Below are 14968 nucleotides of genomic sequence, written 5' to 3'. Positions count from 1 at the left end.
TTCGTCAGTGGTGCATGAGATTTGAGGCCAAACATTGCCAATTTACACAACTGGCACATGGAATGAAGAACTTCAAGAACCTGTCCAAGACTTTGGCAATAAGGCATCAACGTCTTCAGTGCTATTGGTTGTGTGAAGAAGATGCCTATTTGAAACCAGTCAAGAAACTGGGTCAGGTGATTATTTGTTTGTTTTCTTAAATATTAAGATGGTGGATAAGTTTTGCAATACAATACTGTGTCTTCATACCAACAGGTTCAACTATCGAACTAAAAGAAATTTCACCTGAGAAATATCTTAGTCTTTCTCGTCAGATCTGTGATTTTTTCACTCCAGAGACAAAGGTGTACATGTAAGTATTTAAAATTTTGAAACTCTTTTTTTATTTTTATTATAATATTGACTGTGTACAAAAAGTAATTGTCCTCATCTTGGCCTTTTTCATCATCGAATAGCACAAACCTCCAGGATGATAGTGTCATCAGAATGACATTCTTGTTCATCATCCATCTTTACTTTTTATCTTTTCTCTTTGCCTTTCTTTTCCTTTTCTTATTTTTTTTATTTTTCTCAATCTCCATGGTTTGTTGCATGGAAACTGTCATACCTAATACAAATAAGATTTGAAATTAACAATTATTTTTCCCGCAATAAAACTTGTTCTATGCAAAATTAAAGTGCACCTCCAGGCAAAATTTTTTATTGGTTATATCGAATCTATGTATGATGGCCAGCATATATGCGAGAAATTTTTTAAATCGGTTATATCTTTCCTTTTTTATGGCGGTTTAAAAATTGGCCTTTGAGGACCCTGTCCTTCGTATCAAGGAGTCTGTGTCTAGCGCATTTTCTGACGTCATGCAAGGTAGTCGGCTTTTTTCTTTGATTGTCTCAGATAAATGCGCTTATTAGGCATATACAATCTTGTTGCACGTGGTCGGACGAAGATGTAGTTTGTTTTTGTCAGAGCTATCATGGATAAGGATGTAATAGATTGGGAATGTGATTCGGAGGATTATCAGTCTGACGACTCCGATATTAATTTTATTCCCGGTTACATGATCGAATGTTCTGAGGTTAGAAATTCTAACAAAGATTTTAATCAAGAAAACGTGGGCCTAGCATATGCTGACGAGCCTTTGGCAGATGAAGAGTGGTTGGAAAATTACAACAGTCAGGAACAAAAACGTTTAGAACTACAAGAAAAGCTCGGCAAAAGACTGGACGGCTCTGTAAAAGTGGACGAGTGGTGTCAGTGCGGAAATTGTGATGTGACGCTACTCGTAAACAATAACGAATGCCATTGTTGTTTTGAACTTGATGGATGCCATGAAGCAATGAAAAGCGACGAAGTGATTAGCGATCTCCAAGCCGAAGGTATAATTAATGCGAAATGCATCATTCAACATCCTGGATTTAACTCCGTATGCCTTGAAAAGTGGAGTTTGAAGATGGCTGCCAGCAAGTTGAAAACGAAAAATAAAAGCAAATACACTAGAATTTCAGGACAGAATAGGTAGTTCTTTCATGAACAAATCATAAAACATATAATCCCACAATGGACTTCATTAATTCACATAATCTAATACTGAAGTTTCTATTTTAGCTTTCACGCAGCATCTTCTATAGAGAATTTACAAGACTGGTATATGGTCTCCTTGGTAATAGGCGATTCCACTACCTGCATGTGCCTACATGGCAATAAGAAAACTTTTCCAGTAGTTGATAAAGAAAATTTTACTGGATATTCTGATGATTCAGATTAGTTAAATTTTCCAAGATGTATAAAGAATGCAAAAATGTAAAAAAAAGCTGGGGTGAGAGTGCATTGTAAAATATAGATCTTAAAAGAGGTATTGCTTATAATTTTATGGACAGGTGAAAACTAAATTGGTAGGTTGATGCTCCTTTAGCTATAGTTTTTTGGACAATCTTTGACATTTTTGTGACCCCTCATTGGTTGTCCACATGTTCTGCAATGTCTGGGTGTCACATCACCAGTACTTGCTTTACTGTTGTCTCTCCTCAACTGTTCTTGATATTGTAACACTGCAAAAGACAAATTAAGCTTTCCAGGTTTTGACAACTAAATTTATCTAGTGTTTACATGTTCACTGAGTACAAATCCAAATTTGAATGTGGTTTAGTCAAAACTAGAACAAATTATGAACAACAATCTTTTAGCATAAAAATCTTACCTGGAATACTGGGTTGAAAATGTTGGACGGTGATTTGCATCCTGTCAGACTTTTTCTTCAATGCTTCTTGCTTTGTTTGCTTAGTAAGCATTGAATTCATTGGAGGCGGGCACATTTCTTTCAGCTTTACCATTGCATCAGCCATGTCCCTCTTGCTAGCTGACAGAAAATTCTCATAAATGTCTTGCACATATCCTGCAAATAATGTTTAATGTCTTTATTTCCAAACATCTTCAAACAACAGGATTACATCATCTAGATAATCAAAAACTTACCAAAATTCTGTGCAACTGTAACATTTCGAATTATGGCCTCCCATTTTAAACTTTGGGTAGCTAATTTTGACTCTTTCTGATTGGTCAGGATTTGTTTTGATTTCTCTCCTGAGGTTGTTGTTAAAGTGCACAACAGCTAAAATATGCCTAAAAACAGGATTCACATAAATTGCAATTGCTCTTTGCTTTCATCTTATTTGTCCTTTAATAAAAAGAAAAACTGTGTTTTGAGTAAAAGGTATTATATACAACTATAACTAGTAACAACAGACATTTTAGTAAATGATAGTTCATTTTCCCACCTGCAATACTGTCCAGCATAACAGTATGCAATCATTTTGGGGGCAAAATGATTTAAAACACTGTGAAAGCCCTCCAAACAGCTAGTTTGTTCTAATGGAGAAGCTTGTTTGATCCCATCTACCAGTCGTTTGTTTGTCAAAGCATTGCAAATCTTTTTATGAAGGGTGAATCTAGATATAAAACAAATTAAATCATGTAACTCCATTTTATATTAAACCTGTACTTGTATAAATTAAAATTGCTAGCCTCCAGATTTGGTCAAGTTATGTGGCTGGCTGCACCACCATTTGTACATGTACTAAGAAATAATGTCATATTTTGATCTTTGGCATAGTGTTCATTGTACACAGTTTACACAAAATATATATACATTATTTGAACTTACCAACGGTCAGCCACTTTCTATCTGGAATGCTACTACCATGGGCACATTTTGCAAACAACGGGTTACTGTGACATAGTGTATGTTTACAATATGTTGTAGGAATGACTTGAATTTGGCCAATATAACAAGGCCATTCCCATCAAATGTCGAGGTGGCACTCCAATGCAGGTGATTCTCAATTGGCCTGATCCAATCGTGTAATGCCTCGCAGTCCTTCTCTTTGGCAATTTTGGAAAGCACTTTCCTAATTTCTGTATGTAACAGAACATCCAACCAGAAAAATTATGTCAAAAAGTGGAAACAATGACAGTGAAACAATACCTCTTTTATAGACATTCAGTGATGTTAATAGTTCAGTGACAACTTCATACTTTCAAGAGGCCTGAATAGAAAATCAAATACACTTACTTTTTTTCAAGTGCCATACATCAAAATAGTGTATGATATTCTTTAAATCTTGCCGCATATATTTTGCAATTGAGGTATGCCTGTCAGAGATGAATGTGGTAATGGGAACAGCAGATGTAAGAAGGTAGTCCATGCATAATTTAAACGACATGAACTCCATTGCTGGACTACTTCCGGCCTGGTTTCTCTAAAAAAACAAAACAACACCTCATAAGTAAATTTAAGTAATTGTTATCAATTGTTAATAATGTACATTTTTTGTTACCTGCACAATATTGAAGTGAATGATCTTTGCAAATGTGCAACAAAAAATTGTGTATGCACAGAACTTGGCTGAATGACCCATGCTGTCATGCCGCCCATCCCCTGCAAGGACCACACCATCTTTTATTTGCTTTGCCTTTTCCAACAACTTTGATTGATAATTCTTCCAGTACAGATAGATGGTGGGGAACAGCACAGTCTAGAAAATTGATTACAAATCAATTAAAATATATTTCTGAATGCACATGATTCAGAAATCCTGCTACAATGAAAACTTTTTTCTCATTCTTGTAAAATGGTTTGTTCATACTCACCCGCTGATAATGAAAGTAAGTACTGTGAGAGACACATCCAATACCCATGTTCAAGAAAGTTTGTCTCAACTTGGTGAATGATCCACCACTAAGCAGTACTGCCATGCACAATAAAAAATTTCCAGCACGGGTTTTTTGATATCCAGGCATTGGTGGTTGACTTTGCCATGTTTTAGTTTCTTCAGGGCATTTTGGGTTATGGCAAGTTGTTTTTATTATGACATTAGACCCAACAGTTTTAGCTTCAACTATTGGATTTTCAGTCTTGCAGGCGTGGCAAAAATTAAAAAGTAGCAACAGTTGTGAGAGAAACACAATGTGTTTGGGTTCTGTCCGCAGATTCCCAGTAACTTGCAATAACCTAGTTGAAGCAAAAGTACAAAGTCATGAACAAAATTTTATTATTTAATGTCTTTCTAAAATATTTCATATAGCAGGAAAAAATGAATTCGCAAATCGCAGTTAAGCTGCTATTGAGTAAGCATGTCAAACAATTCCAATGTAAAATATTTAAACTATAAGAAAATAGGAAATACTAACTCTGAATCTTCTTCAATAAGCTCTTCTTCATCATCTTCAATGTTAGCATTCTCCCTCATAGAAAGGATCATACTCATCATCTGCTTCTTCCATGATTTCCCCTTCATCATTGCTGTCTAAGTTGTCATCTTCAATCACCTCTGCCCCCTTTCACTTTGCTCCTTCCCACTGCTATCTTCAAACATCAACTTTCCTCCAAACGTTCTTCAAGCTGGCTTACTAGAAATCAAACAATACTGCTTTATATATGTTTAGCTTTTTGGATTGCAAAATGTGTGTGAAATATGGGGCTCACCTTTGCGTCTAAGTTGCTTCACTTTGTATTTGTTTCCTTGTGCAGATGTTTGCAAAGAAACTATTCTGTTTTTCAGTCTTCGGTTGCTTTCTTGAAGATTTTTCATTTCTCTTGTTTCTGAGGAATTCTAAGAGAATAATAAAGCACTGATTAACTTTGATTATAGAGCACAAACCTGAACATGTTGGAACATAATAATTACATTTACTGGCTCATCCATAATAATTTCATTAGGCCTTTCCTTTGTCTCAAGCTTTCTTTTCTTACACTGAATACCTATTAAAATGATTAACCTTTAGATTAGTTTTCTCACAGAAAAATATTGGCATCTTTATGAAAGCAAATCATACCCATTGCCGTTGGCAACCCTGATGCTTCAGATGGACATGCCTTTCCTTGCTGCATACTTTTATCATCTTCACATGAAAAGAAAACGTATATTTTAAGTAAAATTACATAGTAGGACTAAACATTGCAAATAAATTCAAAACAAAAACATGTTGAATCAAATCAAAACTTACTCACCATGCGTCTATCTCTAGCACTTTGCACGACCAGTTCACTGGAACTTTTCACCGCCACAGCATGTATGCTGGGATAAACACAAACCCCTAGATCATCGCTCTTTAGCTTCTGGTAATTCGGCTTTGTTTGACCAGGCAAAATAGCAAAGCGTCGCTCGAAATCCTCGGGCGTAAAATGTGCCGAACAAAGGGTCGACGTCTTCGAAGGTTCAAAGACCCGTTTTGCTTTGACGAAGTCAACCATATTTTTCTTCTCCTGGCTTCAGGTTGATTGTCATTAAAGTAGGGTATTGTGTGGAGACTTATACCGGAACTAAGACATGACTTATTCTTGCAATTTGCCGCCACACAGCTATTAACCATGTTTTAGTTTTCAAAACTGCACGTAATGTATTTAGAAACAACGGCCTTACTTTGACGAGTACCTTGCGTGACGTCATAAAATTTGCTCGTTCAGGTTCTTGTAACGACGGACATGGTCCATCAAGAAGTGCATTTTGTCAACTTCAAACCGCCATAAAAAGGAAAGATATAACCGATTTAAAAATTTTTCGCATATATGCTGGCCATCATACATAGATTCGATATAACCAATAAAAATTTTGCCTGGAGGTGCACTTTAAAGTTGACTCACAATTTATAGACAATGTAAGAAAATAAGAGCAGCAATGTTGTGTTTTTGTTCTGAAGGCTAAAACATTCTATTGCTGTGTCAGTGTGCTACTTCTAACCTTTTTCATCACTTCTTTGTCCTAAGTCTTGAGGATTGTCTTGTCTCACACGATCATCTTTAGTTTCCTGGACATCAAAACATTTAATTGACCTCCTTTAATCAAGAATATTGGAAAGTTGCATAGTGTACACTGCATACATTCTCACCTCATTTATATAGGTTTGCTCCGCCATCTTAAACACGTTGTTTGTTGTACCTTGTACCCAGTTCACTGCCTTGGGCCACACTTGAAAATCGATAATTGGGGGGGGGACTATATTATGCAAGATATGCCGTACTAAGTTCCTATGAAATCAATTGTTTTGCCTGCAAATGATTTACCGACTGTCGTGACTCAAAGTTTACCACTGTCTACTTTCAGGGCTAATTGATATCAATTCATGGAGCAAGTACCACAAACGAACTGCACTTGTTTATAAGCAATCAATACTGCCATGTATCTTGATGATCGAAGATATAGTCATTGCTAATGGGGATGCATTTTATTTGTAAACAAATGCATACATTGAAATATGTTAAAACCTACACTCATACGAAATAGCAATACTCAACAATATTGAGACGGTTAAATATGATGATCTAATAGACTATCATCCATTGAATGTATATACAATAAATAGACATGGATTCTCGAGAAAATATGTAAGAATGAGATATGACATCTCAGATTGTGAAAATTAATAAACCATGTAACATACAAGTATATTATTTTCCATAAATGAAATTTAGTGCTTTTAATGTTTTATATTTTTGTACAAGTGTTTCCATAAAGCGAAAGCCGACTTTCCATAGAAGCATGACTACATTGTTATAACACACATTAATAGTGATTATTGATCAAAGTCTGGTGTAAAGTTACACCAGATATAGGTAATATACGATCTACACCAAATCAGTGTAAACCTAACACTTTTGTTGGAACAAAATACACCTCAAAAGGTAACATAACACTCGCAGAGGTGTAATTTGCCCGTTTACACAAAAGTTGTGTAAATTTACACCTATACGGTGTTTGCTGTACACTTGGAAATTTAGAGTGAACGTATCAAGTTTCCTTAGCAGACATTTTCATATAGAAACTAGTGTAACTCTAAACGATGGCATTCAGTCAAGTATAAAATTTGTTGTAAAAGCTTGATGCGTTTATTATCAATAAATTTTTTTTTGTGTAAACTAATTGCCTGTGTTTTCTATTTGAATATTCTAATGATAACAATCAGGAAATTGATATCAACTGCTCTATTTATTTAAACAAAACAAATCTTTACATGTCAAATTTTAATAGTCTATCCAACGTAAACGAGTTTTCTTTAGTGTAGAGGAAGGTTTAGGTGTTGTCATTTTCGTTCTTGAGCCTCTGTGGTGGGCTATTCCATCTTCTTCATCGGGCGAAGTTTCCATTTGAGCTTCTTCCCATCTTACATCGTTCCGAACCAAATCACGAGGAATGTTTATTTTTGATAAAACGCGAAAGAATTCTAGAACCTGTAGGATTGAAATTCTTTCTCCCTCTTACAGCGTCGCTAATGAGGTCTGATATATTTGATTGAGGGATAATAACACCGTCAAGTTTGACTTGTCCTGAATCATCCCACGTTATTATATCCGGATATGTTTTAAGACGTTGAGTATTGCCGTCGCGCGTTCACGCATCGTCTTCGGCACACTTTGTACAATGACGGAGTCAGCTAATGTACGCACTTGTTGTTTATAGTGTTGATTTCAAGCGTGGCATTAAACTCAGTGGGACTTTTCTTGGTGGATGAATTGTAGGTTTAGCATCACTTTTAATTTCGATGTGGTATTCACCATTGACAAGGCCAATACCTTTGAAAACATCTTGATACTCTACGAAAATGTTTTGTTCGGTTTGGTGAATTTGTTTGATTTTAAGTGGAATGTAGTATCTGCAGTGTCGATGATTTTAAAGCAAGAGGGGAATAGCTAGTTTTGGATGAAGGTGAATTTAAAAGTGTCGAAAGATGTGTGAGTTTTGTCAGTTGTGGTGTGTTCCTGATTCTGGTGGATAAGTGACGTGAAGTTTCGCCAATGTATCGGGAATTACATCCCGCACAATCGAATTGGTATTCCACCATAGATTTTATAGAATCAGGGATAGGATCGTTAAAATGAGAAGTAGTTTTTGATTTTGAAGGAAGTGAAAATTAGTCGGATGTTAATGTCAGTGCAGAAGCGTTTGATGATGTTTGTAAGTCTGCATGTGTGTGTCGTGAATGATTTCCGATGTCCGGTAGTTTAAATTAAAGAGTTTTTATAGACTGTTCATTGTTGTTGAACTTGAATGCTCTATCGGATGTTTTGGTGTTTGCTTTGCAGTTAGTATTAGTTTTGTCATGGAGATATTGTTAGACAGTTTTGTTGATGAAGTATAGTGGGAAAGAGTTGCATAATAAAATAGTTGTGATGTTCTTTTGTTCTTGTTTAAAGCCATTGTAATTGTTGTTAATTTTGTGTGTTCTGTCTATAAGTGTACGTATTAATCCAGTCTTGTATGAAAGTGGTGTGAAACTGAAGTAGTTCGTCAATAGTTCCGTGTAGGTTGGTTTATGATACGTCGACGTTGTATAGGTGTCATGTGATTTTGTTAATAAAATGTCCAGAAAAGGTAGTTGGTTTTGATTTTCAGTTTCGAAAGAAAATTTAATGTTCGTGGGTTGTTTGTTGTTGTAACTGAAAAGTTCATAGCCTCAGCTCGTTTGTAAAAACACAAAAAATATCGTCAACGTATCTGCGGTAGAAAAATGGTTTTGTGTCGTTGTAGTTAGTAATCCAGTTTCGTTCATGCGAACCCATAAAAATGTTTGCAAGTATAGGTGCTAGGGGAGAACCCATCGCAACAATGTCGGTCTGGTCATAAAATTTTCCATCAAATAAAAAATGTGTTTGTTCCGTTGCTATTAAAAACAGCTGTTTTAGGTCTGTCTTGGTCATGGTGAAATTAGGGTTGTCGGTGAAAATTGCGTCAATGGCTAGATCTATCGTTTCAGCAAGCGGTGTGTTATTGAATAGGCTTTCAACGTCGTAGGAGATGAAGAATTTGTGACATGAACTTGATGAGTTGAAAGATGAGAATTTGTCGAGGAAAGTGAAAGAACCTTTATTAGAGTGGTCATCTGGTATGAGAGGTGTTAGTATGGAACTGAGATATTTAGTTAGATTATAATTGTAAGCGTTCGTTGCTGAGATTATTGGTCGTAGTGGCGGCTGCATTTCTTGTGTAATTTGACATATCATAAACCAACCTACTCGGGACTATTGATGAACTACTTCAGCTTCACACCGCTTTCTTACAATACTGGATTAATATGCACACTTATAGACAGAGCACACAAAATTAACAACACTGACAATGGCTTTTAACAAGAACTAAAGAACATCACACCTATTTATTACGCAACTCTTTCCCACTACACTTCATCAAGCGATATCTGCATGACAAAACTAACACTAAAGTAATACTAAAGTAAAACTAATACTAACTATAAAGCAAACACCAAAACATCCGATATAACAATCACGACCAACAATAACCAACAGTCCATAAAACTCTTTACTTTAAACTACCGTACATCGCACACTATTCACCACACACAAAACGCAGACTTACAAACATCATGAAACGCTTCTGCACTGACATTAACATCCGACTAATTTTCACTTCCTTCGAAATCAAAAACTACATCTCATTCAAAGATCCTATCCCTGATTCTATCAAATCTATGGTGGTATACCAATTCGATTGTGGGGGATGTAATTCTTGATACATTAGCAAAACATCCCCAGGAGCAGATCTAGGGTATGTCAAATCAGTCACGCGACTGATGTTTTAGTTCATAAATTATTTATCAAATTTAATGATTACAATTTTTTTATCATTAAGATCTCGTTCTGTAATCGTTTGGATTTCATCGTCAAAATTGTGTTTTTTGTATGAAAACTTATACAAATACCACCTAAGTAAACAGATCAGTAGATAAAAACATATCTAGAATTATGTTAACTGGCTGACTGATAAGCAGGGTGGCTCAAATCGTTCGACCGATAACAGATTTCAAGAAAGCTTATTTAAGCCATTTGATTGGTCAATAGCCAGATCTAGAATAATCTCGACCGATGCGGGTGGCCGGACCGATAAGAGTGTCCAATTGCTATTGTGTAATTGGTCTGTTCAAATTTTTGTCTTACTGTGATTGGTTTGACCGATTTTGACTGATAGCCAACTGAACTAACATAGTCAAGCTCACTGTCTGAATTGAATGTATGGTCGTTTCATAGTAATTTTCTAAAGCATGATAGAAACTAGCCTACAATCAGATGGAATTTATGGAAATATTTTACAAATTCATATATTGACATGAATGCTGCTGTCCGAACTGTGAATTTTTTCAAGAGGGTGAAAAATTTATGGATGAATTGTAAATGCTTGGCAAAGACGATCTTGCGAGCAACATTTAAGTCATTGATGTTCAAAGGCAAGCTAACATTGTTTTGAGTTTTATCAGCAGAAGTTTACATCCAAAATCGTAAGTAAAGGAAAACTGAAGTGTATGTATGAATGTAAAATATCAAAGTCTATTTATGCGAGTATGTGATGCGATTTATGTCAATATGGCGCATTAAAGTAAATGGTTTGAACCTGAGTATCGATAACATTGTAAATGTAGATCTTCCAGGTTGGTATAGTTGTGGGAAGGACTGTTTTTCTTATTTTGTTGTTATTGAGTCAACAACAACAAAACAGTCCTTCTCAGGACTATACCAACCTGGACGATCTACATTTACAAACATGTATCATATTACTTATATATATTCATCACATACATAATATTCCTTATAATACTGAAGATGGTATCATGAGATGTTGAAACTATTGGGTTATAAACGTATTATTAGAGTAATATGATACCGGAACTTTATACCTATAATGATGATACATGATTGGATAATTGATCATGGACTTTGGCACTAACACTTATGTTTATATTAAGTTCTTTGTCTTGTTGACATCTTATCTTATTAGTAATTAGTATTCTTAATCTGTTCTGTTGCACTGCACGTTGTATTTGGTTATGTTATATTAAAATGGTTACTTAAACATTATAATTCTAATAGGTTATGGGCCCAGGACGCAAACTGTCCTACTTAAAGGGGAAGTCAGACCCCAAAAAAACTTTTTATCAAATGAAAGATTTTATTTTTACAAACCATATTCCAAAGTTTGAAAGCTCCAATCAAAATTATACCGGAGATATGAAACCACAAAATCATGAAATTTTGCTGTAAAAGCTGCAGCCATTGTATACATGCGAGCGAAGCCGCGATCGAGCAGCGGTTTCCGTTATTGACGTCACTGCGCGGTGAGCGCGGTAGCGCTCAAAATTTCATATACAAAACAAACACAAAGTCTTCGATGCGTATTTCTTTCTCGATATTTATTTTCCTTTCTTTATAAATATGCCTTACTGTATGGTACCCGGTTGCACTAATTGTTCAAAAAAAACCAAAGGAAGTGAAATATCTTACCATCGCTTGCCAAATGATCAATATATTCGTAAAATGTGGCTAGGGCGAATTCGACGTGATAATTTGCCTAAACCTAATTCATGCTATGTGCAGCGCGCATTTCACGCCAGATTGTTTTGAAGGTTCCTGAAAGATTTATTTGGAATGAAAGCCAAAAGCATTAAAACCCGGCAGTGTCCCTTCAATATTCCCCTTTCTAAAGCGTAAACCAGAGCGGGAATCCTCAAGTAAGAGGCAGAAAAGAAAAGCGATGCAAGAGGTAGCCCATTAATGTTATTTTTACAGAATAATTTTTGATATTATTTATCTTGAGCATGAATAAGTATGTATTGATATATATAAGTGAGATCATTATATTAAAATTTTCTTTTGAACATTACACTTGAAACATTTTTTAATTAAATGAATCTAAATTCCACAATGTGCAGGAATTAGCCAGTATGCTTGAACAACCCAGTGATGCTGAAGACTCTTCATTCACATTGTCCATGACCATGACTGAGATAGAGCCAGAAATAGATACTTCAGCTGGAAGAAGTGTGGCAATACTATGTGATAGTGATACTCCAAGTAGTGTTGATGCTGAAACACAGTGTGAAAAGATTTCAACACGCAGTATTGGAGTTCAGACACTGGCACAGAGGAAAAGCCAAGAAGGAAAATAAAATACAGTAACTTTCAAAAACCTCTAGTCCCATGAACAATAGTGTACATTCAATGTCAAACCTACCATTAGCTTCTGTTGTTATACCACCAATCATGCATGACATCACCCAGATTGAGAATGCATCATGTGGGGAAGATAATTGTTCAGAGCATGAGGAGACTGTGAATACTATAGATAAAAGCTCAACTGAAAGTGATCTGTCAGATGGTAGTGATGAAGATTATGTGTGTTCTTCACCAAGTTCCAGCAATGAATCGGATGATGATAAGCAAACACAGAGAGAAAATTCATTGTTTTGAAAGAAAGCTAGATGAGTTGTTCATATCATGCAAATTTTGTTCTTCCATATGTGAGATTGAAAATATATACGGATATACGGTGTCTGGCTGAGTGTAAGGAGGAGTTGTCTCTCTTACGACTATACCTATGCAGTGGTGTAGCTCGCCGATCTGTCATTTTGAAGCGTGCTGAGAGAGCAGACTTTACCTCAGTCATCTGTGTGTCTGTATCAGACATAATACAAATGTCGTCCACGTACACTGCGATCATCATCTTAGAGTTATCCTTCCATCGCACGTAACTAACAGATCTGCAGTAGATCGAGTAAACCCTAAAGATTTTAGGAACTCATCTAGCACAGTGTTCCAACATTTCGGCGATTGCTTTAGTCCGTATAGCGAACGATTTAGCTTTGCAGACTAAGTGTTCTACCTGGAACTACAAACCCTCTGGTTGTGCATATAAATCTGTTCGTCATCAGGAGTGTGCCATTTAGGAAGGCTGCACATCCATCTGGTGTATGAGCATTTCACGTTCCACAGCATCAGCCAGTAGCACACGTAATGAAGAGCGGTGGACTACTGGAGAGTATCGTCGTAATCTATACCAGCTTGTTGTGCGTATCCTTTGGCGACTAGTCGAGCTTTGAACTTATCTACAGTACCATCGGGTGAGTATTTTGCTTTAAACACCCACTTCGAAGCTATAGCAGTACGATCAGACGGTAGCGACACTAACTCCCAGGTTTTGTTCTCGATAAGTGATTTATACTCACTTTCAGCAGCAGTCATCCATTTGTCACGATTCACACTCTCCTACGCCTCTGAGAAAGACAGTGGCTCTATGATATCAGTGGCTGAGCAAGCAACGTGACCCATACCAGTGTGATCATCAATACCGAAGCGGATGATGGGTTGAGTAGAACGAGATGGACGTGCGGAGGTAGGTGGGGACGACTCATCAGTGTTGTTTTACATGTAGGTCTACTTCTAAAGTTCTCAGAGCGAGCTTCCCAGGTTTGACAGTAGACTTGGGCATACCTAGCTTAGTTTCGTCACTACATCACGGCGCACCTCTATCTTCTTAGTCAGCGGATTGTAGAGTCGATACGCTTTGGATCTGAGGCTATATCCCACGAATATCATCTTGTCTGCTTTCTCATCCAGCTTTCGTCGCAGCTGATCTGGAACGTGAGCGAACGCTAGACATCCGAAGATTCTTACGTCCGAGGTCAGGCCTTTTATTGTTCCATTTCTCATAAGGAGTTATGACCTCTCTGTGAGCTCGCGTGGGAAGACGATTTCTCAGATACACAGAGGTGGCTACTGCTTCAGCCCAAAACGTTTTGGGAAGACCGGATTTCGCGATGAGTGAACGTGCTGCCTCACAGATAGTACGATTATAACGTTCGGCACAGCCGTTCTGCTGCGGGGAGTATCGTGCAGTCAGCTGATGCTGAATACCTCGTGAAGTCAGGTAACTCTCAAACTCGTGAGATACATACTCGCCTCCGCCGTCAGTTCTCAACGTACCTATAGTCTGACCGGTAGCATTAGTAACCATAGACTCATACTCTTTGAAGACCTGAAACACACTGGATTTATCATGCAAAAAATAAACATGAGCATATCGAGAGAAATCATCAATGAATGACACTATGTATTTACTACCACCTATAGATTCTGTTTGCATAGGGCACACACGTCTGAATGGACTAACTCGAGCACCCTGGTTGATTTGATCATGTTATCAGTATGAAATGGTTGACGAGTCATCTTGCCTTTACACAGGCTTTACACACACCAATGTTACCTGATAGATCACAGCCATTGTTACACCACTGAGTTTTTGATATTGTTGATATTAGCATGTGCGAGACGTTGGTTACAGAACTGTATTAGACGCACACCTAGCAGAATGATCATCGGTTCTAACATCGAGGTAGTAAAGTTTATCTTTCATGGTGCCAGATGCACACACCATCTTTCTACGATTTTGACCCAGCATCGAGAATGTCCGAATTGGATTACGTAGCCATTCTGAGTGGCGGCTTTACTGAGAACAGATTTCCACTTAGTTCGGGGATATGTAACACATTGTACAGAGTAGCATACCTGGATTTATTTCGACTCTCCCAGACCTGAAGTTTCACACTACCTTTCCCCCTCACTTGTATCTTGGAACCATCGGCTATCATAACATACTCGGGTGATTCTTGTGCAGTAGGCGTGTAGTCACA

General features: G+C 36.9%; 1 protein-coding gene and 1 long non-coding RNA gene across 2 annotated transcripts; both read right to left on the bottom strand.

The window, feature by feature from the left end:
• Positions 1-2223: 2223 nt before the first annotated feature.
• On the bottom strand, positions 2224-4797 carry LOC124456374 (the record flags this gene model as incomplete). Its single annotated transcript, XM_047006833.1, is given in 10 exon segments — positions 2224-2393; positions 2474-2511; positions 2513-2620; positions 2776-2946; positions 3158-3236; positions 3239-3412; positions 3570-3756; positions 3835-4032; positions 4148-4508; positions 4688-4797. Coding segments are annotated over 10 exon segments (1596 nt in total), but the record flags the coding sequence as incomplete, so codon positions are not given.
• Positions 4798-12085: 7288 nt separating this feature from the next.
• On the bottom strand, positions 12086-12714 carry LOC124456416. Its single transcript, XR_006952266.1, has 2 exons — positions 12514-12714; positions 12086-12365 (listed from the first exon to the last, which is right to left on the bottom strand). It is a non-coding gene; the product is annotated as an uncharacterized LOC124456416 (long non-coding RNA).
• Between the last annotated feature and the right edge of the window lie 2254 nt (positions 12715-14968).

Source organism: Xenia sp. Carnegie-2017, unplaced genomic scaffold, assembly GCF_021976095.1.
Source record: "Xenia sp. Carnegie-2017 unplaced genomic scaffold, XeniaSp_v1 HiC_scaffold_47, whole genome shotgun sequence".
In the NCBI taxonomy this organism is placed as follows: domain Eukaryota; kingdom Metazoa; phylum Cnidaria; class Anthozoa; order Malacalcyonacea; family Xeniidae; genus Xenia; species Xenia sp. Carnegie-2017.
Note: the sequence above shows the minus strand (reverse complement) of the source record. Positions and strands in the feature narration are given on the sequence as shown.